General features: G+C 50.6%; 2 protein-coding genes across 23 annotated transcripts in view; one reads left to right on the top strand and one right to left on the bottom strand.

Moving 5' to 3' along the window:
- Nucleotides 1-1,178: 1,178 nt before the first annotated feature.
- On the bottom strand, nucleotides 1,179-16,831 carry LOC100404542 (NUT family member 2G). The gene is given in 13 exon segments (XM_035307145.3): nucleotides 1,179-5,437; nucleotides 5,780-5,896; nucleotides 6,630-6,821; nucleotides 6,823-6,893; nucleotides 6,896-6,925; nucleotides 7,384-7,523; nucleotides 8,494-8,518; nucleotides 8,521-8,621; nucleotides 10,404-11,097; nucleotides 13,462-13,594; nucleotides 13,596-13,620; nucleotides 13,622-16,135; nucleotides 16,652-16,831. Coding segments are annotated over 12 exon segments (2,433 nt in total). The 5' UTR covers nucleotides 13,735-16,135; nucleotides 16,652-16,831; the 3' UTR covers nucleotides 1,179-4,645.
- LOC118155298 (uncharacterized) overlaps nucleotides 16,119-23,337 on the top strand; it is a 409,919-nt gene continuing 402,700 nt past the window's right edge. For 14 of the 22 annotated variants that reach the window (XR_013526816.1, XR_013526819.1, XR_013526804.1 and 11 more), the window contains exons 1-2: nucleotides 16,942-19,841; nucleotides 20,593-21,296. The gene's annotated coding sequence lies outside the window, so the exon portion shown is untranslated. Of the gene's footprint in view, nucleotides 16,201-16,941; nucleotides 19,842-20,592; nucleotides 21,297-23,337 lie in introns of those variants that run through there. The other 8 variants (XR_013526810.1, XR_013526809.1, XR_013526806.1 and 5 more) reach the window with 8 other exon arrangements.

Genomic DNA, 23,337 nt, shown 5'->3' with positions numbered 1-23,337 from the left:
GGCCCCCCAAAAGGATTTTTATCGGGAATACATAGAGAGTTCATATAACTCAGTGAAAACACAAAAACCAGTTAAAAATGAGAAAATGTCAAGTGCACATTGCTTCAAGAAGATACACAAATGACCAATAAGCACATGAAAGAGGTTCAATGCCAGGGAAGTACAAATGAAAACTATGATGAGACGGGACTTCAGAATCACTGGAATGACTTTTATCAAAAAGAGAGATGATAAATGGCTGGAATATGGAGAAAAACTGAGACCCTCACACAGCTAGTGGGTATATAAAATGATATCTCTACTCTGGAAATAGTCTGGTACCTTCTGAAATTGTTAAACCTAGAGTTCCCATGTGACCCATCACTTTCAGTCTTAGGTATACAGCTATGAGAAATGACAACATACATCCCCACAAAACATTGTACACAAGTATCTTAGAAGTGTTATTCACAATAGCCAAAAAGTGAAAACAACCCAAGTGTTCATCACCTGGTGTATAAATAAGTTTCCGGATATCCACCAGTGGAATATTATTCAGCAACAGAAAGATTTGATGTGATGATAGATGCTAAAAACATGGGTGAACCTTGGAAATATTCGTAGTAAAATAAGACCGGTTGTGAAAGATATATATTGTATGATTCCACTCATATGAAAGTCCAGAGTATGTAAATCTATGTAGAAAGTACATTCGTGGTTACGTAGGCCTAGGGTGCAGATGGGGGGACAGCTAAAAGACAGAGTTTTGTTTTGTTTTTTCACTCTGTCACCCCATCTGGAGTGTAGTGGCACAATCTCAGCTCACTGCAACCTCTGCCTCTGGGGTTCAAGTAATTCTCCTGCCTCAGCCTCTCGTGTAGCTGGGATCACATGTGTGCCATCATGCCCAGCTAGTTTTTGTATTTTTAGTAGAGAAGGGGTTTTGCCATGTTGACCAGGCTGGTCTTCAACTCCTGTCCTCGAGTGATCTACCCACCTTGGCCTCCCAAAGTGTTGGGATTACAGGCATGGGCCACTGCGCACAAACTAGGGTTCGGTTCTGTTCTTTCCTTTCTTTCTTTCTTTCTTTCTCTTTCTTTCTTTCTTTCTTTCTTTCTTTCTTTCTTTCTTTCTTTCTTTCTTTTTCTTTTTTTCTTTCTCTTTCTCTCTCTCTCTCTCTCTCTCTCTCTCTCTCTCTCTCTCTCTCTCTCTCTCTCTCTTTCTTTCTTTTTTTTGATACCAAGTTTTGCTCTTGTTGTTCAGGCTGGAGTGCAGTGGTGCGACCTCGGCTCACTGCAGCCTTCGCCTCCCAGGTTCAAGTGATTCTCCTGCCTCAGCCTCTCAAGTAGCTGGCATTGCAGGCACCCACCACCGCACGCAGCTAATTTTTTGTCTTTTTAGTAGAGACGGAGTTTCACCATGTTGGCCAGGCTGGTCATGAACTCCTGACCTCAGGCGATTCACCTGCCTCGGTCTCCCAAAGTGCTAGAATTACAGTAGTGAACCACCATGCCCAATCAGGGGTTTCTTTTCGAGGCAATAAAAATGTTCTAAAGTTTATTGAGGTGATTCTTGCAAATTCTGTAAGACTTAATGCAATGACGGCTGCAAATTCTATAAATTTAATGTGGTGATGGTTGCAAATTCTATGTAAAACACAATTGTACAATTTCAGTGAGTGAAAGCATGCTATGTGAATGTCTTAATAAAGTTTTTATTTTAAAAATGAGCAAAGGGTAGAATGTTAACATGGCCCATATCTATGGGTGGGTGTATTGGTTTCTATCATATTTTTTCTTTGTGGTATCTATTATATTTTTCTATGTGACCTGGGTGCATGAGCAGGGAAGCCACGCCCACCAAGAGCCTCAGCACACCCCCAGCACCTGCTGTGAGTGAGCTTCCTGGCTTCCCTGAGCACGTATGTGATGATGTCATGGGTGTTTACAGATTCCCTTTCACTGTTTATGACAGCACTCCTGGTTCATGTGTGATATGCTGCACGTGGGGTGGAGGTATGCTGACCCTCATAAAGGGCTGAGCCTTTCTTCGTTCTTTCCCGTGGCTCTGATGCACGGTTTCCAGATACCACTTAGGAAGGAAGTTCCTGAGATGATAGTCCTTGTGCTAGTCATATAGGGCTCCTAGGGTAAAGTGTCAGACTTGGGGGGGTGGTGGGCGGGGCATGTATTAAGAAAAGAAATGTATTTGTCACAGTCTGGGGGCTGGAAGTCTAAGGTTAGGGTCCCAGTGTGCTGAGGTTCTGGTGAGGGCTCTCTTCCTGGCTTGCGAACGGCTGCCTTCTCACTGTGTCTTCATGTCAGGGAGAGAGAGCTCTGGGGTCTCTGCTTCCTACCAGGACCCTAATCCCAACATTAGGGCCCCACTCTCATGGTCTCATCTAGCCCTGAAGAACTCCCAAAGGCCCCAACTCCAAATACCATCACCTATCCTGGATTAGGACTTCAACACAGGAATTGGCGGGAGCGGGGAATTGAACATTCAGTTTATAAGGGCCCCCCAGTCACTCACACTGTCCCCGTTTAGGGGCAGATTGTAGGGCACAGGCGGGACATAGAGGTGGAGGAAGCACAGGTTCTTCCTCCTGCAAATAGTTCAGCCAAAACAAGGTCAGGGACATGGGGCAGACAACAGCCAGTGGGGTAACCAGCAGGAGTCCCGAGGTGTCACTAAGCCAAAGTGTCACTTTCATCCTTAGGCGAGGAAGTTGGCTGAGCACCCACACACACCAGAGTACAGACCATGTTCCCTTCAAACATGGCTCACTTACCATTCCTTAACCCTGCAAAGGGGAGGTGCTATCTGGTCTCCTGAGGATGGCCCTGAATGTAGAGGAGTCATGGGAGCTGCGCACATCACCCACCAGTGACTCTTCACTCCCCACATTTTCCCCGATGGGCTGATGTGCACTGAGCTGGGGAAGCCATGCCAAGATAAACTCTTCTTCCCAAAGGCCACAGAGGGCAGGATCCAACACTGCTCACATGGAGCAGAAGGGATGGGGCAGAGGGGCATCTGTCCAGCTGACTGGTGTGTTCTGTGGGTGGATGGGGCCAGAGAGGACCCAAACATGGCTCCCTTTGTCACTCAGTGGAGGGGCCAGACTGCCATGTACTGGACAGCTATGCCCCACCAGCCTCTGCTGCTGGGCCAGCCCCTGGCACCATGACCACAGCTCTGTATACAGGGAGTGCTCTGGCAGTCACCGTGGTCCTGAGCCAACAAGGGCCCTGGGGAGGAATCGGAACTCAGATGGTGAAGAAGGTATTGGCCAGGAGGGAACCAGGGCGGGTGCCGGGTCCTGTCTATGCTGGAATCTGAGATTCTGAGAGGTGGGTTAGGGTTAAGGGGGTAGAGGTCGGCCACATGGGGTGAAGGGAGTTCAGCAGAGATGGGGAGGACAAGACAATGTGGGAAAGAGCAGAGCATCCTCCCCAGCCCCAGTCCCTCTCCTGATGCAGTCCTCATGTCACTCTTAGACTCCAGAAGTCTCCCTTTAGAGAACACCTGGCCCCTGACTCCCAGGGCACTTCCCAGACAGCCAGTGCCACATCCCAGGCAGCCACTGCTCTGCCCTTGGGGTCTGTGCCTGGCAAAAGGGTGGCTGACCCTCGACCCCTCTCGGCCTGGGTCCCAGCTCTCCCTGGCCTGGGACCAGCACACCCACCCTGCACCTGGCAGGCTGGCCATGCTTGTGCCCATTGGTGATGGTGGGTTGGGAAGGAACTGGCTCAAATACCAATGCAAGTCCGTGTCTGCATCAATTCCACCCAAGAGTTCAGTCATCATATGGGAAGGGAATCATAGCTGTGGGGGGCTCCATGCAGGACTCTGAGGGCCCCTGAGGCCAGTCCCTGTGGCCACAGCAAGGAGCATCTGCTTCTGCCAGTTGGACAAGACTTTCCTGCCCAGAAACTGGCAGAGGGACTTCCCCTGCTCCCCACCCACCATTGTATACCAAACACACCTGTGTGGATGGATGCCTCGACATCTCCCCTTAGCCCAGGGCCTGAGCTTTTCCTGATGAGGGTTAAGTAGGAGTGGCTGCCTCTCCCTGTGACCATGTTGTGGGCAGCTGCCTTCTCAGCTCCCACGGGGCAGAACAAGAGCCAGCCAGCTCTCAACATCCCAGGATTTTCCAGGGATGCTGATAACTAAAGCAGGTGGGGCCTTGTGAGTGGGTGGTGGGAGGGATCAGGGCTTCCTCAGCATCTGTCAGTCCCTGGAGCATCTGAAGGGGCAACCTACACCTAGAGGAACGAGTGGGGCTGGCTCCTGTGGGTCCCCAGTGCCTGGCATCTTCCGGTGTCTCTGCTCTCCCTCACAGACCCCCTCCACTGAGCAGCACAGCCCTGAGGACAGAGGCAGCAGCCCCGAGAGCGTTTCCAACCCAACTATATGTATTTGTATCTACACAGGAGACCCCCAAGGTGTTGCTCCCCACCTCCTACTCCCTCCCCCTAGGACCTCCCTTCCCGTTCAGCCACCCTCTTCCTCCCCTTCCTCTCCCACCCTCAGAAGCTAATGCCCAGCAAGATCAGCACTGGGGGAGAAGTCTTTGCTTTGGGTTACCCGGTGCCATGAGGGTACGAGAGTTGAGAGCCCCACCCTTGAGGATTGGCACCAGAGAGCCTGCCCTGTCCCCCTACTGGCTACAGTGCTGCGTTTTCTTCCTCTTAGATAGCAAGGGGTCACCCTTTCTCTTTTGGGACTGTGAGGGGCCACCCAGCCCCCAAGCCAAGGATTGTGCCCCAGAGACTCTGAGCCCAGGCCCTAGGTGGGGCATCTGTTCAGCAGGGGATGGGCCTCCAAAGAGAGCTTGCTTCTTGGACTTGGTGGCAGGAGCAGGTGCTGCGCTGAGGCCTCTTCTCTTTGCTGATTGGGACTGAAGAGCTCCCTGGGGTCCCCATCCTTCTGGGTTGAGAAGGCCTGAGGCAGGGACAGGGCTCTGGGACAGCTTCCAGGGCCGCAGCCTGTAGTTCTGTCGTAGCACGACAGAAACTATACCAAGGATTTCCCTCTCCTCCTCACTTGACCCCTTAGACAGCCTGCGTGACTCCTTGACAGGAGAGGCTCCAGGGAGACCCCAGGTGTCCTTGGTCCCCACACCTGGGCAGGTGGGTCTATGGTCCTGGGGAGGAGAGTTTGCCCGGGCAGCCCTCAGCCAGTGGGAATCCAGTCTCTCCAAAAGAACAACAGGGATTTTGGACCTGACCATCCCAGTGCGCTCTCTGCCTTGTCCCTGAGGGTCCCGGGAGGTCGTCTGGGGTGGGCAGGTTTCCATGCTGACCCCTTGTTGGGGGCCAGGGACATCTCTCTCTGCTCCTTGGCCTGCTGCAGACTCAGAAGAGATTGAGTCTGGCTGGGTGCTGCCATGACTAGGGGCTGCCCTCGCACACCGTTCCTCTTTCAAGTATAGGAGGCGCTTCTCTGCTACCTGCGGGAGGAAACGGGGCACTTACTGGCATTGCCCCAAATATGAACAGGGTCCAGGGCGGTGGAGACCAGGGCACTTGGGTGGCAGGCAGTAAGCCTGAGGCAGCTGGCTTCCTGTCAAAGACAGAGGGTGCTGGCTCTGCCAGGCATCCCGCTGGGCCTCACTGCAGTTTGCGTCCTGACTCCCCTCCCTGGCTTCTCTCCATCATGCTCCATCTGAACCTGCACCTTCCCACCTGGGAGTGGCCCCCCAAGCAGGGTAGGGTAGGCAATCAGATAGGGCTTGTGTGCCAGGTCCCTCCTGCCCCCAGGGTACCTGGGTTCCCCTCCCTCCCTGCTCTACCTGGGCAAGGGTGAGTCCTTCTTCCTGCTCCAGCTCTTGGCTTAGGGCCAAGAAATCCATCTGTGAATCTGGGGAAAGCAATTCTTCCAGGAATTGGGGGTGAATGACGACCTCCACCTGGAAACAGAAGGAAGACGGCGTGAGCTTCCCGGGCAGGGAGTAACCTGGAGCCAAGGACACCTGGAGGAGATGCAGAAAGCAGTGAGTGCCCCGTCCCCACCCTTCTGGAGCTGTCTCATATCATGGTGACCACCAGCTCCAGACACAGACCACAGACCTCGTAGCATACACACATGCAGACACCACACAAACCACACACGGACACACAAACAGGCCCACATACAACACAGGAAAATAGACACAAGTAACGTAAACACTCCACACTCACACCCACACAGACACACAAAAACACACAGTAAAAAAATCGCGGCCGGGTGCAGTGGCTCACGCCTATAATCCCAGCACTTTGGGAGGCTGAGGCGGGTGGATCACGAGGTCAAGAGATCGAGACCATCCTGGTTAACAAGGTGAAACCCCGTCTCTACTAAAAATACAAAAATTAGCTGGGCATGGTGGTGCGCGCCTGTAGTCCCAGCTACTCGGGAGGCTGAGGCAGGAGAATTGCTTGAACCCAGAAGGCGGAGGTGTTGCAGTGAGCCGAGATCGTGCCATTGCACTCCAGCCTGGGTAACAACAGCAAAACTCCGTCTCAAAAAAAAAAAAAACAAAAAAACAAAAAAACAAAAAACGCAGGCACAAACACACAGCAGAGCTTAATTCCAAGGACCTGTGAGTGACCCCCTTTCCCCCATTGGAATCCTGCAGACCCCAGCACTTCAGGCCAGCCCACCTTGGTGATGAAGTCCTTCTGGGAACACAGATTGTCAACGTAGCTCAGGAGGTAGGGGTCTGAAAACATCCTGTCCTTTTCCTGCTCCACTTTGCCCTCTTCCCTTTGTCCCTCGAGCTCCCCCGTGGCCCCAATGGGAGGCCCCAGCAGCTCCTCCATGATGTCCACATACTCCTGCACCACTTCAGCAGGGAATCTTCTCGGGGGCCTTGGTCTCTGCTGGCTGCTGGGGCCTTGGTCTCTGCTGTGGTGGCAGGCAGGCAGGGCCTTGGGGCCAGCCTTGCTGGGAAGGTACACTGAGGCAGGGAGGGAGGAGGATGGGCATGGTGAGGGCTGCTCCTCCTGCCTGCATCACACAGGGGAGGGCAGGGCTCAGGGACCTGAACTGGGTCCCAGCAGGGTCAGGACCACCTGAACCACAGCGCCCCCAGAGGAGACGCTGCAGGAGGGGCACTGTGAGACAGCATCATCTTGGAGGAAGTTTGGATAAGCTGAGTACTCTACCCGCTCATCTCTGCTTCCTGAGCAGATTGTTGAGTTTTGGAATGGCGAGCGGAGAGAGTAGCTACGAAACGTGACCAGGTGAATACCCACTTCATGACCATGGGCCACCCAGTCCCCCGGCTCCCCTGAGCTGTCTTGTTGGAAGGAACAAATCCCTCTCTTGAAGGGAGGCATGGGGTGTGGGGACAGTGGCCTCTCTTGGCCCCTCTGGCCTTTGCCGTGGCTCGTGTGGGAATGTGGGAAGCCGTACCTGGCTCCTTGACCACCTCAGGGGTTGACAGTCCCTGAGGTTCAAGCCTTGGCAGGGCGGGAGGAGGCAGGCACTGGGGCACCTTCATCCACTGCGACTTCTGAATCTGTATCTTCTCTTCAGCCTCAAACTCCAGGAACCTGGGGTGAAGAAGGTGCAGGCCGTGCTGAGAGAGTCCAGGCCCCTTTCCCCCAGGACCAGGCAGCAGCCGAAGGCAGGGATGGTAAGGCGTGCCTCTGGCGGGCTGTCCAGGCCCTCCCTGGGGCCTGTCCCCCAGTCCCAAGAGGGAGCTGCTCCCAGAGTTCTGGGCTCTCCCTCCCTCACCCGGCCCCTGCAGAGCCCATGGCATCAACAGGGCTTTCTGACTCAAGTCAAGGCCACAAGGCCCAGGAGGGCACCAGGGGGGCCTCTCTTCCAGGCTTCAGTTGGCCAGGGGTGGGGTTTATGGCAGAAGGTGTCAGGAATGTTGCCCAGAGGCAAGAGTCCTGAGGTTGGGACTGTGGGTCCCTGAAGGATAACCCAGGAAGATGAGGCCTGGGAGACCCCTGGTTGGGAGGAAGCAAAAGCTGAGCCCAGAAGACAGGGCCCTTTCCCCTGAGGCTGCTGTTTGTCTGTCTTAACTGTGAGGAGGAAAGGCAGGCAGGCCAGAAATGGGTCTCATGGTGTCCTGGACACATGTCTCCCCTGACCCAGCACGGGTTTCTCCAATCCTGGCCAGGCTGGGATGGGCGAAAACCAACTTCTGGCCACTGCGGTGAGGAGAGTGCATCCCGTTCTGTCTATAGTCGCCAGCGCCCCTTCTCCCCATCCCCACAGCTGGAGGTGACCACCTTTGGGCTGCGATGCTGGCTGCTCCCTCCATGACCCCCAGGGTCAGGCAGCGGTTGTCCCCAGACCAGGCAGGGCGTGGTTTTCCACCAGGGCAGCGTAGAGACCCCAGAGCACTCTAGGAGGGAGCAGCAGCTTCCTGAGGGAGTCAGGGGCCCAGGAGGGCCGGTGTTTGCCCACACCCTCCTCATGCTCCACGCTGAGAAGCCACCATGGCCACCTGACTTCTGTCACCCTCTCTCACCCTGCCATGCGAGCTCTGCCCCTGCACCCCAGACTCACTTTCCTGCCATCTTATAGTAGATATCTGGTCAGAGTTGCTCGTGTGCTGCCATTCCTGCATGGCCCGCCACAGTCCCTCCTCCAGGGTCATGCTGGGCTTCTGGTGGGCCAGGGATCTGAGAACTGGGCTGTAAAGCGGTGCAGTCAGTCCCAGTCCACAAGCCCACCCTCCATCCCAAGCCCACCTGATCCCAACACCCAGCCCCTGTCCTCCCCACACGTGTCCTGCCATGTGTCCCTGTTCTGTTCTCCCCAGTGTGGGCTCCTCAGCCTCCAGGACACGCCCCCAATATCAAACATCAACACAAGCCACCGGGTAGCCTCTCCGACTGCCCGTCGAGTCCTCAGTGTTGACAAGTAAACTCAGTACTATGGGTGGAATGTGTGTGTCCCTAGCATTCCTGTGCTGAAGCCCTCAGCCCCAGTGTGTCCGTTCTTGGAGTCAATCAGGGTGAGAGCAGGTCATGTGAGTGGGTTCCTATCATGGCATCTGAGCCCTGATAAGGGCAGGAGGAGACACCAGGGCTCTCCCTCTTTACCTGGGACGTCCAGCCTCTGGAGCTGGGAGACGTGAATGTGTCCTGATAAAGCACCCAGTCTATAGGATTTGTTAGGGCAGAGCCTGAACTGACTGAGACAGCGCACACACAGAATGACCAGAGAGCGAAGGTTAATGTGCAGGTTCCAGGGCCCCAGGACTGAGCATTTAACCAGCTTTCTGGGGACTCTGGAGCAAGGCAGCCCCTGGGGACGCAGCCTCAGGGTCCTGGAGAGGAGCAGAAACCAGAACCAAAGCAGAGTGGCGTCCAAGCCCACTCCACGCCAAGCCTGTGAGCCTGGGGTGACTCCACTCTGAGAATCAGAGTCCCCAGTGCACCGGGACTCAGCTCAAAGGGAGAAGGCAACTAGTTCCAGGATACAGAGGTAGCAAGATTTTGGGAACAATGATGGGGCCTCCTTACACCTAAACCCTGGGCGGGGGACTTGCCTAAAGGAGTGACCAGTATATTTCATGGTAGATGTGCTCAAGCTCCCGTGGAGTATGGGTTTGCTCATCAGCGGGGGACACACGGTCACAGAGGCACTGCAGGATGGAGAGAGGCAGGACTGGGACTGAATTTACAAACTCTCAGATGCTGGCATTGCTGCCTCAGTCACCACAGTCCACGGCCCTGGGCTGCTGGGCTCGTCGTGCATTCAGAGCCATCAGTGGAGCCCATGGCTTTGGGGAGCGCTGTCCTAGATAGCCTAGTTCTGATAATGATAGCAATAGGGAGAGTAATCATAACTGCTATCATGTAATGTGTCACAGCATGTGCTGGGCACAGTGCTGTGTGCATCATATGTGAGCTCAAGTCACCTGTTCACCATCCTCTGAATGAAGCATCATCATCCCTCTTTCTAGGAGGGATCGAGGGCAAAGCTGCAAATACCTGCCCAGCATGGACCCTAGTGCAGGGCCCAAGACCATCCCCTGTGCAGGCTCCACTACCGCTGTGCCAGCTGGACCTCGGCAGAACAGTGCGTGTGCCAGGTTCCTGCAGCTCCCACCCCCAGCCCCATGTGATGTGCCCCTGTCCTTCGCCACTGAGGTCAAGGGGAGGCACTGGGGCACACTCAAATTCCTAAACCCAACCCATGGCTCATGTTGGACCGGGAACCCTCTCTGACCTGGGTGTTCTGTAAACATTGTCATGAAAATGATTGAAAGTAAGGATTGGCTGGACTCACAGGACAGTGAGGGGCAGGAGAGATGAGGCCCCTGAGAGTCTGTCCTGAGTGGCAGCCAGATTAGTGTTGCTGAAAATGTGCCCTTCCATAGCTCAACCCATCGCCTTCAACACCGCCCTGCAAGCTCCCCTTAACAGCATGACCTCCCGGATGGGCTCCGGTGCACCGAGGACACTCACATGAAGAAACAGGAAAGCGCTTCCATGTCCGGACTCTGGGGAAGGTGCCTCCGGGCCAGGGGCTTGTAGCGCTGCCAGAGTCGGAAGTTTTCATACACACTCTTGGGGTTGCAGGAGTCGTCAGGTTGGGCCTTGGCCTGGGAGGGAGCCTGGCTGCCCTCTCCATGAGTCCCTTGTGGCCATGGACAAGCGTTCCTTGGGGCCATCATGGGGGCTGGATGGGGAGCTGGTAGTGCTGGAGGAGGAAGGCCCTGGGGCCAGCCTCCTTCGTAGGCCCAGGTGCCCCCAAAGACCTGGGCAGCCATAGCGGGCACCACAGGGGCAGCTGCCAGGGGTTGGGGAGGTGGACATGCAACACCCTCACAGACGGCACCTAGAGCCTGCAAGACGTGGGGCACCTGAGTTAGGACCAAGGTCTGTGCCTGAAGAGCCTTCACAGGCCCCACTTCTGTCCCCATCTGGACAAGGACGTTGGAAGCCCCAGCCCAATTCAGGCTTCAGCCATCCTGTCCTGCCACCAGAGGCATCCTGGGGAAGGCAAACAGCACCAGAGGGCCACCTAGAGGAACCACTGCAGTCAGCAGGGGCGGCCCGTGTGCTGGGCTGGGAGCAGGTGTGGCGAAGGACAGAGCCATGAACACTGGCATGGAGGCGCCAGGGTTCTCAGGCACGCCCGGTCCCAGCACTGGGTATGCTGTGGAGACAAAGGAAAGAGGTAAATGAGCTGGGGTCTGCAGGTCTGCAGTAGTCACTGGGAATCAGAGGGGTGTCCTACAGCTGAGGGCGTGTGACAGGGAAACTCTGCAGCTTGCAAGTGTCCCTGAGTGTGCATCGGATGCTGTTACTCCTTGGGAGGGTCGCTTCACTAGAGAGCCTGGCCCTGGCTCCTCTAGACTCCCTGATCCCTGTCTGCCAAGAAGCAACAGCCAAGCCTTCGTTGCCTCTGAGTGTCTCCCTCGGGCATCCCTGGCAGACCCTGCCAGGCTTACAGGCATCTCCCAAGCCATGGGTCAGGGATGAATCTCTCGCTGGCTTGGAGGCCCTCAGCATGCTCCACAGCAAGTGAGGGGCCACCCCCAGGGCAGTGCTCCACACTCAGAAGGCCTACAGGAAGCCAGAAGGTTCCTAATATTATGGCCCCATCTCCTCTTCAGTCTTCCTTTTCCTGAAGCTCTTGTAAAGCCCTTTCTTCCCTAACTCAACACGACAAAGGAAAGCCACTGGATAGACCGGGCCTGGTGGTTCACAACTGTAATCCCAGCACTTTGGGAGGCCAAGGCAGGCGGATCACCTGAGGTCAGGAGTTCAAGACCAGCTTGGTCAATGTGGTGAAACCATGTCTCTACTAAAATACAAAACTCAGCTGAGTGTGGTGGCGCATGCCTGTAATCCTAGCTACTCAGGAGTCTGAGGCAGGAGTATTGCTTGAACCAGAAGGCAAAGATAGCAGTGAGCCAAGATTGCACCACTGCATTCTAGCCTAATTGACAGAGGAAGAATCTGTCTCAAAAAAGAAACAATTAAAGAAAACCACTGGATGGAAATCTCTCCCAAGCCAGCACCCTGTGAACTCTGAAGATTACCTACACACGTCATGCCCAGCCTGCAAGTGATTGTCCCAGTACCATGCACAGCAAGTGCTACGCAAGGGTCAGATTTGGGTCACCCTTTCCTCAGTGCTCGGTGGTCCTGGCTGCCACTCAGGAAGCTCTGTTCCCAGGGAGCAGGTCTGAGAAGCAGTGGTGGAGTTCCCTGAGATACTGTCATTGCTCAGCCAGCAACAGCGGCACACGATTAGAGCACAGCCAGCAAGTGGTGAGCAGTGGGGCTGTCAGGGGAGGTGTCCAGGGATTTCCACAGCTGCTGGTCATGTTACAGTAGTTCGTGGGACAATGAGCCCACCTCTGGTCCTTTTCCTTTGAGCTCCCAATAATTGAATATAGTGACCAACCAAAAACCAGAGGTTCTTGGGCCACAGGCCAGGTGGGCAAAGTTGTCTGGAGCTCATCCCTGTTCACTAGGACCTCATGCAGTCTCCAGTCAAGGAAGATAGGGATACAGCACATGCTCCTCATCAGTCAGGACACACATCCTAATTGAATAATAATAATAATTATAATAATAATACGAGGACCCTCTTCTTATTTTTGCGTTACCCTCCTTTCTCTACTGAATAGGAAACCAGTCTTTCCAGACCCTTCTACTGAGAACCAGCAAGAGTCCCCACCTGTCCCCTGTTCATGAGGTAGTAGACTTGGAACAGAAGCAAATCCTTCATCTCCACAGTAACACAAAGTGCAGAGGACAGGCCATGAGCTAGCAGACAAGAGGAAGTGGGTATGAAGACCTGAGTTTCCATAAAGGACGAACAATTCAGAATAAACCGGGAAGCCAAGGCCATGATGCCTGAACTTCCCCAACTGCCCCCACACCTGTTAAATCAAAGCCAACAGCCACCTGAACTGACAGAGAAGCCACCTCTGGGGAGCAGCTGAGAGGTTGCGGCAGTTACAGTAGCCCCAGCCTCGCCCACCCAGGGGCTGTCACTGCATGCTCTGTCACAGTCAACACACCCAACAGTTTTCTGGCTGAGATTATTTCTCCCCACTCCTCCGTAAGATCCAGAAAACTCCAGTCCAAATCCCTCTAAACACTATGGAAGGGCACCTTCCAGGTGCCTGAAGACACAACACAGGGCTCAGACTTGCCTGTCATTCTCCCTGGGCCACCAGCACAACACAGTCCCACCACTCCCTACAAACACACAGTGACGTGACCTGTCCCCTCTAGAAAGAATCAATACATCCACTCCATCCATTCCCTTACATGATGTGTTCCCCCAGGCACCTTGGTCCACCTCTAAGGAGCCATCCTCCCTAACCACAGACCCAGGGTGCCATGGCCCTCCCCAGGTATCGTGTCTTTGGGGACATCCAGTGCTCCCTCCCTCCTCGACATCAGCCCTATCAACTGTCCCTGGGGCAGTGTCAAATTTGAATTCCCAAGGATTTGAAACACGGCAGAGAATTGAATAATGCCCCTGTCCCTACAGAATCACCTCCATTTGAAGCCATTCCCTCAGGCTGGGTGCCGATCACTGCTGTCTGGCAGTTTCCCTGATGAGAAAAGCCAAGGACAGGACCTAGAGAGTGGCCTGCCTCAACAGATTCTCCTGAGTTCAGGTAGATCAGGGAAAATTTGAAAATAAATAGGTTTAGAACATAGGACCCCAGACATTCTGCAGCGGGGGAGGGGCAGTGTAGCAAGTACTGGTAGGGGTGAGGGACATTCTGTGAAGGGCTCCAGCCAATAGGCAAGAACTGAGGTTCATTTCCAGATGGACGGCAGCAGCACAGACGGCATGCGCCTCTTTAGGCAACTTTTAAATTGTACTTCTGACTTGCAGCACAAAGCTTCAACCTGATGTCCCCTTTATTTCCATTCTTTATCGACAGACCTACTTTTGTGCCCCTCAACCCATACTCTTTCCCACTTGGGCTCTTTCCCACTCTTGATGAATCTCAACAGGGGCTGCACTTTCTAAACACAATTTAGGACACTTCCTAAGAAGCCCTGTTTGTCAGGTGATCCATGTCTGGATCCTCTGCCTGATTCAGATGATCCAGGCTATTAGGTGGCTGTGTGCTCATCATTGTTATGGAAGCCATCCTTGTGCCCCCAGGTCGTGTATGTTGCAGGAGTCTGTCCACACCAGCAGGCCAGCCTTACTTCCCATCTCCTTTGCTGGAAAGCCTCAGTCCAGGAAAGAGTGGTTATGCGGCCAGAAAGCCTTTCATTTGGTTTCCCAGCGTATTGTGCTAGTATTAAATGTTTATTTTTTATCTTTTAAATGATTTTAATTTAACCAAGCAATACTTTTGCATGGTTCCAAATTCAAATTGTGCACAGTGGAATAGGCAGTGACCAGTCTTCCTCCCACCTCTCTTCCTGTCCACAACGTTTCCTTTCCTGGAGCAAATGGGTGTTTGCTCCAGGAAAAGATGAGATTGGTGTTTCGAGAGATGAGAATCTTGGCCAGTGATTTCAGAAGAAAATGCAAACAAAAGAAAAACAAGGTTTTCAATTGAAGGTACATCTCTTCTTCAATATGAAGATGTTCATTGAATTGGTTGGATCCCCATGCAGCCCTCAGCGAAGTCCTTTGGCAACTGACAGAACAACATCTGGAGACTCAGGAGCTGTGTTTTGTTTGAAGAAACTTCCCTACAGGAGTCATGAGCGGAGCTAAAGGAGTGTGGGAGAAAGGAGGGGACTCTCAGGGAGGAGTACAAAAGGAGAAAAGAATGTCCTTGGTGAAGAAGAAAATGGAACACTGCTTCTGTTTCTTCCCTCTACCTCCTTCCCTTTCTTCCTATGGATGGACAACTCCAGCCCACTGAGGGCGGAGCTGAGTTTACTCTTGTTCTCCCAATGCATATTGTTTTGTCTTCACTTCTGTTGAACATCACCTTTTTATATTTTTTTATTATATATTTGGTTTCCCATGCCATCTCAAACATGCTTCTGTTACTGAGAAATGAAGGTTGCCTATTCTAAAAAAAAAAAAAAAAGGGAGGAGGTTTGGGAAGGGAAGACACTTTCAGATGGATGAGTGTACACGGTGTTCATTTTCTGAAACACTCCCTGTTGGCACTTACGAAGCATTTGCGCCTTCTGAAGACAACTGGACTCCAGAAGGCAGAGTTGCAGGAAAACATAACTGGGGCCACACTGCAGGGAGGGCAGCGGATTGCAAGTCTCAAGACCAGGGTTCCTCGCTCCTTGCTCCAGTTGTGTGAGAAACTCATTTCCTAACTCCTGTCCAATATGCCTCATGGGTTCTCCGTTTGGTCTCAACTCTAAACCTGAGCATTTCTATGAAATGCCTCCAAAGTGGCCACTGGGAGGGGAGCAACCTCCACGAAGTGCCTGCCTGTCTGGGTGCCCCCAGGCCTTTTGTCGTCTGAGACAGAGCTGCCTTCTTACACGCAGCCCTCTTCTGCTGTGCAGCTCACCTCGATGTTAGCTGAGAAGATCAATGGAGAGCAATTCGAGCAAAACCACGGTAAACTTACCGAAACAAAACAAAAACAACATAAACACTTTGGAGACCTTTCTGAGGACTTGCTCTTTTATCGTAGGGTAAACTTGGATGATTTTCAATCAATCGCTTCATCTCAGAGGGATGTTGATGGAAAACCTCCTACTCAGGCACTGAAGAAGGGCAGAATGCTTGGTTGCTTCCTCCCCTTGTCAAGTCAGTCAGCCGATGCTTTCTCAAGATTCTCATGCACAGCTTTGATACCGGATTTGAATGAGTCTTTTTCTGAGCCACTGATAGAAAAAGTAAACTGTGGAATAGTATCTTGTCTGAATTCTGCAATCCCCTCTGTATGTGTTTGAAGTCCTAGATCCCAGGAGGAGAGACAATCAAATTAGCCAAAGGTAATTTGTGAAGACTGGCCATGGGAGATGGTGGCTAAAAGTCCTCTGGCCCCTGCTCTCTGAGCATAACCACAGGAAGTCCTGGGCCGCACTGACTGCTGAGAAAGAACATCTCAGAGCATGGATCTCATTTCAGAAGACAGATGCTATTCCACCCGATAACAGAAGTTGGGTAGAAGAATGGCGGATCCATGCTGTGTCCTACAGAGCTCTCAGTTTCTGCTCTGGGCCAACGTAGACATGAAGACTCTTCACTTTTATCAGGAGGAGCCAGGAATGATAGGAACCTGCAAATGAGCAGAAAGGATCTGATGATTAAACTTTCTTCTGAAGCTATTAGAAATTCAAGTCGGTGAGTTACTTTGCTCCTAGGTTTTTATTGCCAACTCTAATTCTGCACTATGTTGCAGAGTGGGGTCTGGGGGAGCGGAATTATTCCCTTACTATCTGCTACTTTGTCTACTGAAATTGATCAAAGCTGTAACAAAAACATTTCTAGAAATCATTGAATGGGATAGGAAAAACTGTGGGCATGGAGTCAGAACAAAGTATCTTTTGGAGTTCTTTTTCAGGTCTAAAATTCTTTGCCAGAAGTGTTCTTTAATGGAAACTCCAGACTGGGTAGGAAAACAGGGCATAGTATTTTTTTAAAAAGGCATGGGCAGGAATGAAATAAATGCAGTCCAAAGGGGGAATGCAAGACTTATGCAATCTGAGGAAACTTTGATTTAGGGTAAACCCTCCAAAGGTAAACCTTTCGGCGAGGCTATTAGCTAAGTGCATGGACTGCAGATTTGTATTACTGAAAAATTAGAGCGGTGGTTTGGGACGTGCTGGTTTCTCAGAGGGATGGTCACGGAGGTTCCAATGAGGAGGCGTCGCCTGGCCCCAGGAAGCGCCTAAGTTCCGCGTCTCCATTTGCGCAGCTCCTGCGGGACCCCCCCCACAGCGGACTCCAGGTCGGCCGCGCGCACAGGTGCATCAGCCTCGAGGCAGGCGGGGTTCCGGCACGCCCTCAACGGCGCCCAGTGTCCGTTGCAGGTGGTTGGGGCAGGGACACGCGCAGCACGCGCGGAAATAGCCGTTACCCAACGGCCTTTGCTCTCATGATAGAGAGCCACTGATAGAAAAAGTAAACTGTGGAATAGTAAACTGTGGAAAAGTAAACTGTGGAATAGTAAACTGGAAAAGTAAACTGTGGTGTTACCTAAAAATAAATCTATGTATGATTACTAGGTAATCACCTCCTGGTCATGCTCCCGCTGGTCATCAGTGTCCGTTGGGCAACCCCACCGGGCCTATGGCTGCCCTTAAGGCGGGAGCGTGCGCAGCGGAGACTCTGCAGGACTCCAGACAGCGCTTCTTTCCCTTGCTGGTCTGGCCCTGAAATGAGGGAGGAGGTTTTTTTTTTCTTTTTTTTATGAGACGGTTTCACTTTTGTTACCCAGGCTGGAGTGCAATGGCGCAATCTCCGCTCGCCGAAACCTCCGCCTCCTGGGTTCAGGCAATTCTCCTGTCTCAGCCTCCTGAGCAGCTGAGATTACAGGCACAAGCCACCATGCCCAGCTAATTTTTTGTATTTTTAGTAGAGACGGGGTTTCACCATGTTGACCAGGATGGTCTTGATCTCTTGACCTCGTGATCTACCCGTCTTGGCCTCCCAAAGTGCTGGGATTACAGGCGTGAGTCACTGCGCCCGGCCTTTTTTCCTTTTTCTTTTGGAAGAGTTGGTCACTCTTGTTACCCAGGCTGGAGTGCAATGGCTCATGGCAACCTGAGGGAGGAGGTTTAACAATGCAGTGGGAACCCCAAACTCTCTCCTCCCTGCCTCTCACATTTTGAACAATACAAGAGCTTGAGGAAAACCTTAGCAGTTGAAACTATGTTGCAGTTGAGCAAAGAAGGAGCTCCTGTCCTGGTAAAATCAGTGATGTTCTCAAGGATATCCTCATTGAGTGAGTCGAGAAGCTTGCTGACTTAATCAGAATGATCTCCCAGCATGCATTTTCCAATACTCTCATTTGTCAATGATATGAGTGGCTGCAAAGTCGAAGAACAGGCCTTTAGTCATAGTCTGTTCACCTGTCTTGGCTCACTGCAACCTCTGCCTCCTGGATTCAAGCGATTCTTCTGCCTCAGTCTCCTGAGTAGCTGGGACTACAGGTGCACACCACCACACCCAGCTAATTTTTGTATTTTTAGTAGAGATAGGGATGCACCATATTGGCCAGGGTAGTCTCGAACTCCTGACCTTGTGATCCACGCGCCCCCCCCTTGCCCTCCCAAAGTGCTGGGATTATAGGCGTGAGCCACTTCACCCAGCCTTACATTTATATTATTAAAAAGAGATTCCCCCCAAACTCTATAAGCATCAGGGACCAACTTTGGACATCATTAACTGGTTCCCTGGCCTAAGTCAGTTTACCTATGGACTTACTCTAAGGAAAAGATGTTTTTTTTTTTGTAGGACAGCCCTGCAATACCCATTAGGGTTGTGAGAACAAGGACTCCCATCACTGCTGGTAAGGAGAGCAACAATAACTCTTGGCCTGCAGTAGCATGTATTTACTAAAGCTTTTACCATTTAAATGAATTAACTATCAGTGTGTAAAAAACTATCCCAAACACTTAATGGCTTGAAGCACCAACCATTTTTTTAGCTCCTGAGTGGCTCTGATGATCTGGCCCAGGTCCAGCTGGTTCTAGATGGGGCCAGCTAGTGCCCCATAGTTAGTGTCATCCAATCATCCAATTGGCCAAAGGGTGGCCGCAGCTGAGATGACTCATCTCCTCCCTCCTCCATGGTGTCTCTCATCTTCCAAGAGCTTGTTCAGGTGGCAACTGGGCAGGCTCCAAGAGAGAGAAAGAAGCACATAGGGCTTCTTAAGGTCTAGATTCAGAACTGGCAATCATGACTTCTACTATTTTCTGTTTTCCAAAGCAAGCAAATGTATCTTATTTCTTTTGGCACAGATTTATTACATTTGTAATTATAAACAGCTTTGAGTGGCAATGAACCCTTGCTGGTGGTAATAATAGATTAATACCTCTATGATGGTTATGGTGATAACAGTTGTAGAGTTACAAGGAGAAAAGTCAAGTGTTTAAACAGCATTGTCTTGGCCAAGAAGTGACTAAAACAAAACTACAGTCTTACTTTTGGCACCTTATATGCTATAGTAAAATGAATATTGTCTTTAAATAAGACCTGTCCTGAATTCTACCTCCGGTGTTTATTAACTGTGTGAACTTGGGAATGTTGGTAACATTTCTGAGTCTCAGTTTCACATCTGTATAGCAGAGATATCTGTTTCATAAGATTGTGTTAAATAAGAGTAATTGTACATTAAAATACCTGTCAGCCAGGTGCAGTGACTCATAACTGCAATCCCAGCACTTTGGGAGGCCGAGGCAGGCAGATCACGAGATCAGGAGATCCAGACCATCCTGGCTAACATGGTGAAACCCCTTCTCTACTGAGAACATAAAAAATTAGTCTGGTATGGTGGCAGGCACCTGTAGTCCCAGATACTTGGGAGGCTGAGACAGGAGAATCACTTGAACCTGGGAGGCAGAGGTTGCAACGAGATAGCACCATTGCACTCCAGCCTGGGTTACAGAGTGAGACTCCATCTCAAAAAGTAAAAAAAAAAAAAAAAGCCTGTCTTCTCATGGGTTGGGTTGCCTTTCATTACTTAAACCCAAGGTTTTATTTTGGCATCCTTTTGCCTCTCAAATGTCTTCTGAGATTCAAGTTAGCCATTCTTGTTTTTTAAACTCCAAAGGTCAAAGAAGGTTTCCAGCCTCTATACAGATGAGAGCAATGGAAGCAGTAGCTGTGGTCTTAAGCATTTCCCTGGGCCCTCTTCCTCTAATTTTCTCCTAAACAGCTTCAGCTGATGCTGTGTCCAGGGATTAAATAAAATCTCAGAGATATTAAATTGCCCATAGGCACCAGAGACATTTCTGAGAGCAATGAAGAGCATTCAGCAGGTATTCATATACCAATAATAACATGAAATATTAATAAGATAGTTCAGCTTGTTAAACATTCAACTATGAAATCTCTATTATGTGTCCAGCACTTTATTAGGCACAATGAATTTCAAAAAAAATGTATCTCCACCACACGCTCTACATACTAATTGCAGGTATTAAAGCATGTATCATCTAGTTAACAATATGTGGTATTTTTTGTTAATGAGAAGGAACATTCAATGCTAGAAAATGAGATTGGTATTCTCATACATTAGTTTTGGCATTTTGGCTGGGCTCAGTGGCTCACACCTGTAATCCCAGCACTCTGGGAGGCTGAGGTAAAAGTATTGCTTGAGCTCAGGAGTTCAAGGTCAGCCTGGGCAACATAGCAAGACATCTCTTACAAACCATGTAAGAACCTCTTATTTTTGCCTCCTCCCTTCTGTGGAAACAATAGTTTTTAGGAATAATTTCAATTCATTGCTTTTTTTGACCCCAGCTACTATTATTGAATATACCATCTAAAAATGGCTTAATTGGCTCTTTTTATACTGTAGTGCTTTCAGATCTAGTCTCTAGATATTAATAAGCATTAATTTAAAACACACACAGAGATCTAATGTTGTTGCTGTCTTGCTAAAAATACTCAACACATTTCCTTTGCGTTTTAAGGATAAAAATTTGAATTTTATCCTATTGGTATGATTTGACACGTTCTGACTTTCATCCTTATCTTGATATACACTCCCTCTATCGTTTACTCCAGGTACACAGGCTTCTTTTCAGTTCCTGGAAAACATCAAACTCCTTGCTGATGGGGAGTTTCCTGTTCTAATGCTTGAAATACTGATTTCTCCTCTCACCCCCTTCACCTTTGCTGACTCTTGAACTTGGAAGCTTTCATCATTGCAGTAGCAGGGTGACGTGCAAACCAAGGCCAGGCTGTACATGGAATTCTCCTTCTGTGTAAGTTATCCACCATTGATTTTGATTGTTTGCAGTAGTTAACTCTGAAGGATACAGATTTTCATCTCAAACTAGCCCCAGTATGAATTTACAATTTTCCATCAGCATACTCTTGTATTGTTTAGTTTTAAATTTTATAATGGAACATGTATTTTCTCCCTTTACCTCCATACTAACTTATCCTCTGGTTGAGATTAGGGCAGATGGTTCTCACCACTCTTATTTCACAATGCCAAGTGAAATGTCTTGGTTTCTGATCCATAGGAGACAGAAGACAGCATAAGTAAGGTGACTAGCATAATTCTGAGCTTGCCGATCAGAATCTTTTACACCTAGAATAAGGCAAGAGGTATTCCATTTGTTACCATATCACATCAAAGAGCACATCACCAGAAACCTGTGTCCAGCTCTTCTTGACATCACATACTCTACACTCCCATCAGCGTGTCTGACTTTGGAGGTGTACCTGCAGACAGGTGGAGCAGAAAGAATCAAGGGAAACAGGCAAGTGGTTCCTTTTGTTACTTACCATATTAAATATAAATCTAAAGACAAAGATAAATCTAATCTTGGACAAACCTACCATACCTTTGATCAGTTGGGCCCCTCTGGGATTTGGATTTGAATACATGAATATATCTGGAGGGCATGCAACCTCCGCCCCCACCCACCCCCGCTGGGGTTCAAGCAATTCTCCTGCCTCAGCCTCCCTAGTAGCTGGGATTATAGGCACCTGCTACTGCACCCAGCTTATTTTTGTATTTTTAGTAGAGATGGGGTTTCACCTTCTTGGCCAAGCTGTCCTTGAACTCCTGACCTTGTGATCCACCCGTCTTGGCCTCCCAAAGTGCCGGGATTATAGGCAGGAGCCACTGTGCCTGGCTGTGACATTTTCAATTCCATAAGTTAAGTTTGGTTCTTTCTTAAAATGGTTATGTCAGTTTTTAACTTTTAGATTATTTTACTGGCTTCCTTGGATTGGGTTTTAACTTTCTCCTGAAACTTGTTGAGCTTCCTTGCCATCTAGATTCTGAATTCTCTGTCATTTCAGCCATTTCAATCTGGGGAGCTAGTGTGATTTTTTGGAGGTAAAGAGGCACTCTATTTGAATTGCCAGCGTTTTGTACTGATTCTCATCTGAGAGGGCTGATGTTCCTCTATTTTATTGGAGTTGCTGTCATTGGATGTGGCTTTTTGTTTTTATATCTTTACTTCCATCGAAGGTTTGACTGTGGGGTATGTTGAGTATAGTTGATAGGCTTAGTTTCTGGGTGCTTTTAGATTCCTGCATTGGCATTCACAGGTGATGTGCGCTAAAGGCATTTTCATTTGGTGGTGTAATGAAAGCCGTAATCCAGTAGACAGCGCTTGAGTGTAAGGGTCAGCAGATAGGCTTTCTGCCACATGTCTCCTTTGTATTTCAGCATGTTTGCAGCAGTATTTTTGGCGGCATGGGGAACTGAGGAGGGACAGTGAGAGATGACCCCCTCACTTAGTACATTCTCAGGATTTAGGAAAGCCCTGCCAATCACCGGCACTGCACCCATATTTCCTTAGCCCCAAGGGGGGCTCTGGCAGGCTGCACTCCCACCTCCCTTAGGGGCAGCCTGAGCTGAAGGTTAGATCTCCAGAAGACGTGAAGCTCCCCAAGGGCCCACTGATCGCTGTGCTTGGCAGAGTCTGAGCAGGTTGTGGGTTATATCTGCAGGTGTCTGTGGATGCAGTGGGTCAAGGGTGGAAGATCCCTGGGGAGGGCGGTGTTGCTGTGAGTGTGTAGCTGGTGTGGCACCTGCAGCCCAGGGTTTTTTGCCCAGCAGATGGTTGTGGGAACCACCCAGATTGTGCTATCCAGATTGGGTCTCCTGGTGTTTGCCCTGGTAGCTGGCTCAGCCAGTAGTTTTGTCCCAAGCCTTCTGCACTAGATCTCTGGGTTGTTAAGTGCTCTGGGCTTTGGGACACCCTTGGGCAGAGGCTGCAGCTGGCAAATAAACTACATCCTTTTTATACCAGTGTTGCAGGGGGAGGCAGGCCTGGCTTTCACACTAGCTCATGAACCTGTGCCTCACTATTCTCAGTGTTCTGAGAATGGAGGCTCCTCTCTTGCTGGAGCTCCAGTCACAGATGTCAGCTCAATACTCCCGAGCTATGTGTTCACAAACTGGGGGCTTGGGACTGGGCCTGCAGCTTTGTCCTCTTGCGGTTGAGCACTGGCTGTGCTGAGGGGGGCCAAAGTGTTCCCAGGCAAGGCAGCAGAGGCTGTGCTTTGTGCATGCTCTTGCAGGAGAATGTTGAGAAACATTAAGTTTACCCTGCCCCCATAGCTCCTTTGTGAAGGATACCTTTTAGTTTGTAATTAGTGGTAGGTGGGTAGCAGCCGCCTACTTGGTATATTCTTGGGTTATATGTATATGGAGAACACCTGTGTATTGATAAGGCTCACCTGTCAAAGAGCAAATAAATACGTGGATGAGAATCTGCTGAGGGCCTTCAGCTTGGGGAGCTGTCAGCCCTAGAGACTCTCAGGCTGTTGGTCCCCAGGACAGGT

The sequence above is a fragment of the Callithrix jacchus genome, chromosome 1 (genome assembly GCF_049354715.1).
Source record: "Callithrix jacchus isolate 240 chromosome 1, calJac240_pri, whole genome shotgun sequence".
In the NCBI taxonomy this organism is placed as follows: Eukaryota; Metazoa; Chordata; class Mammalia; order Primates; family Cebidae; genus Callithrix; species Callithrix jacchus.
Note: the sequence above shows the minus strand (reverse complement) of the source record. Positions and strands in the feature narration are given on the sequence as shown.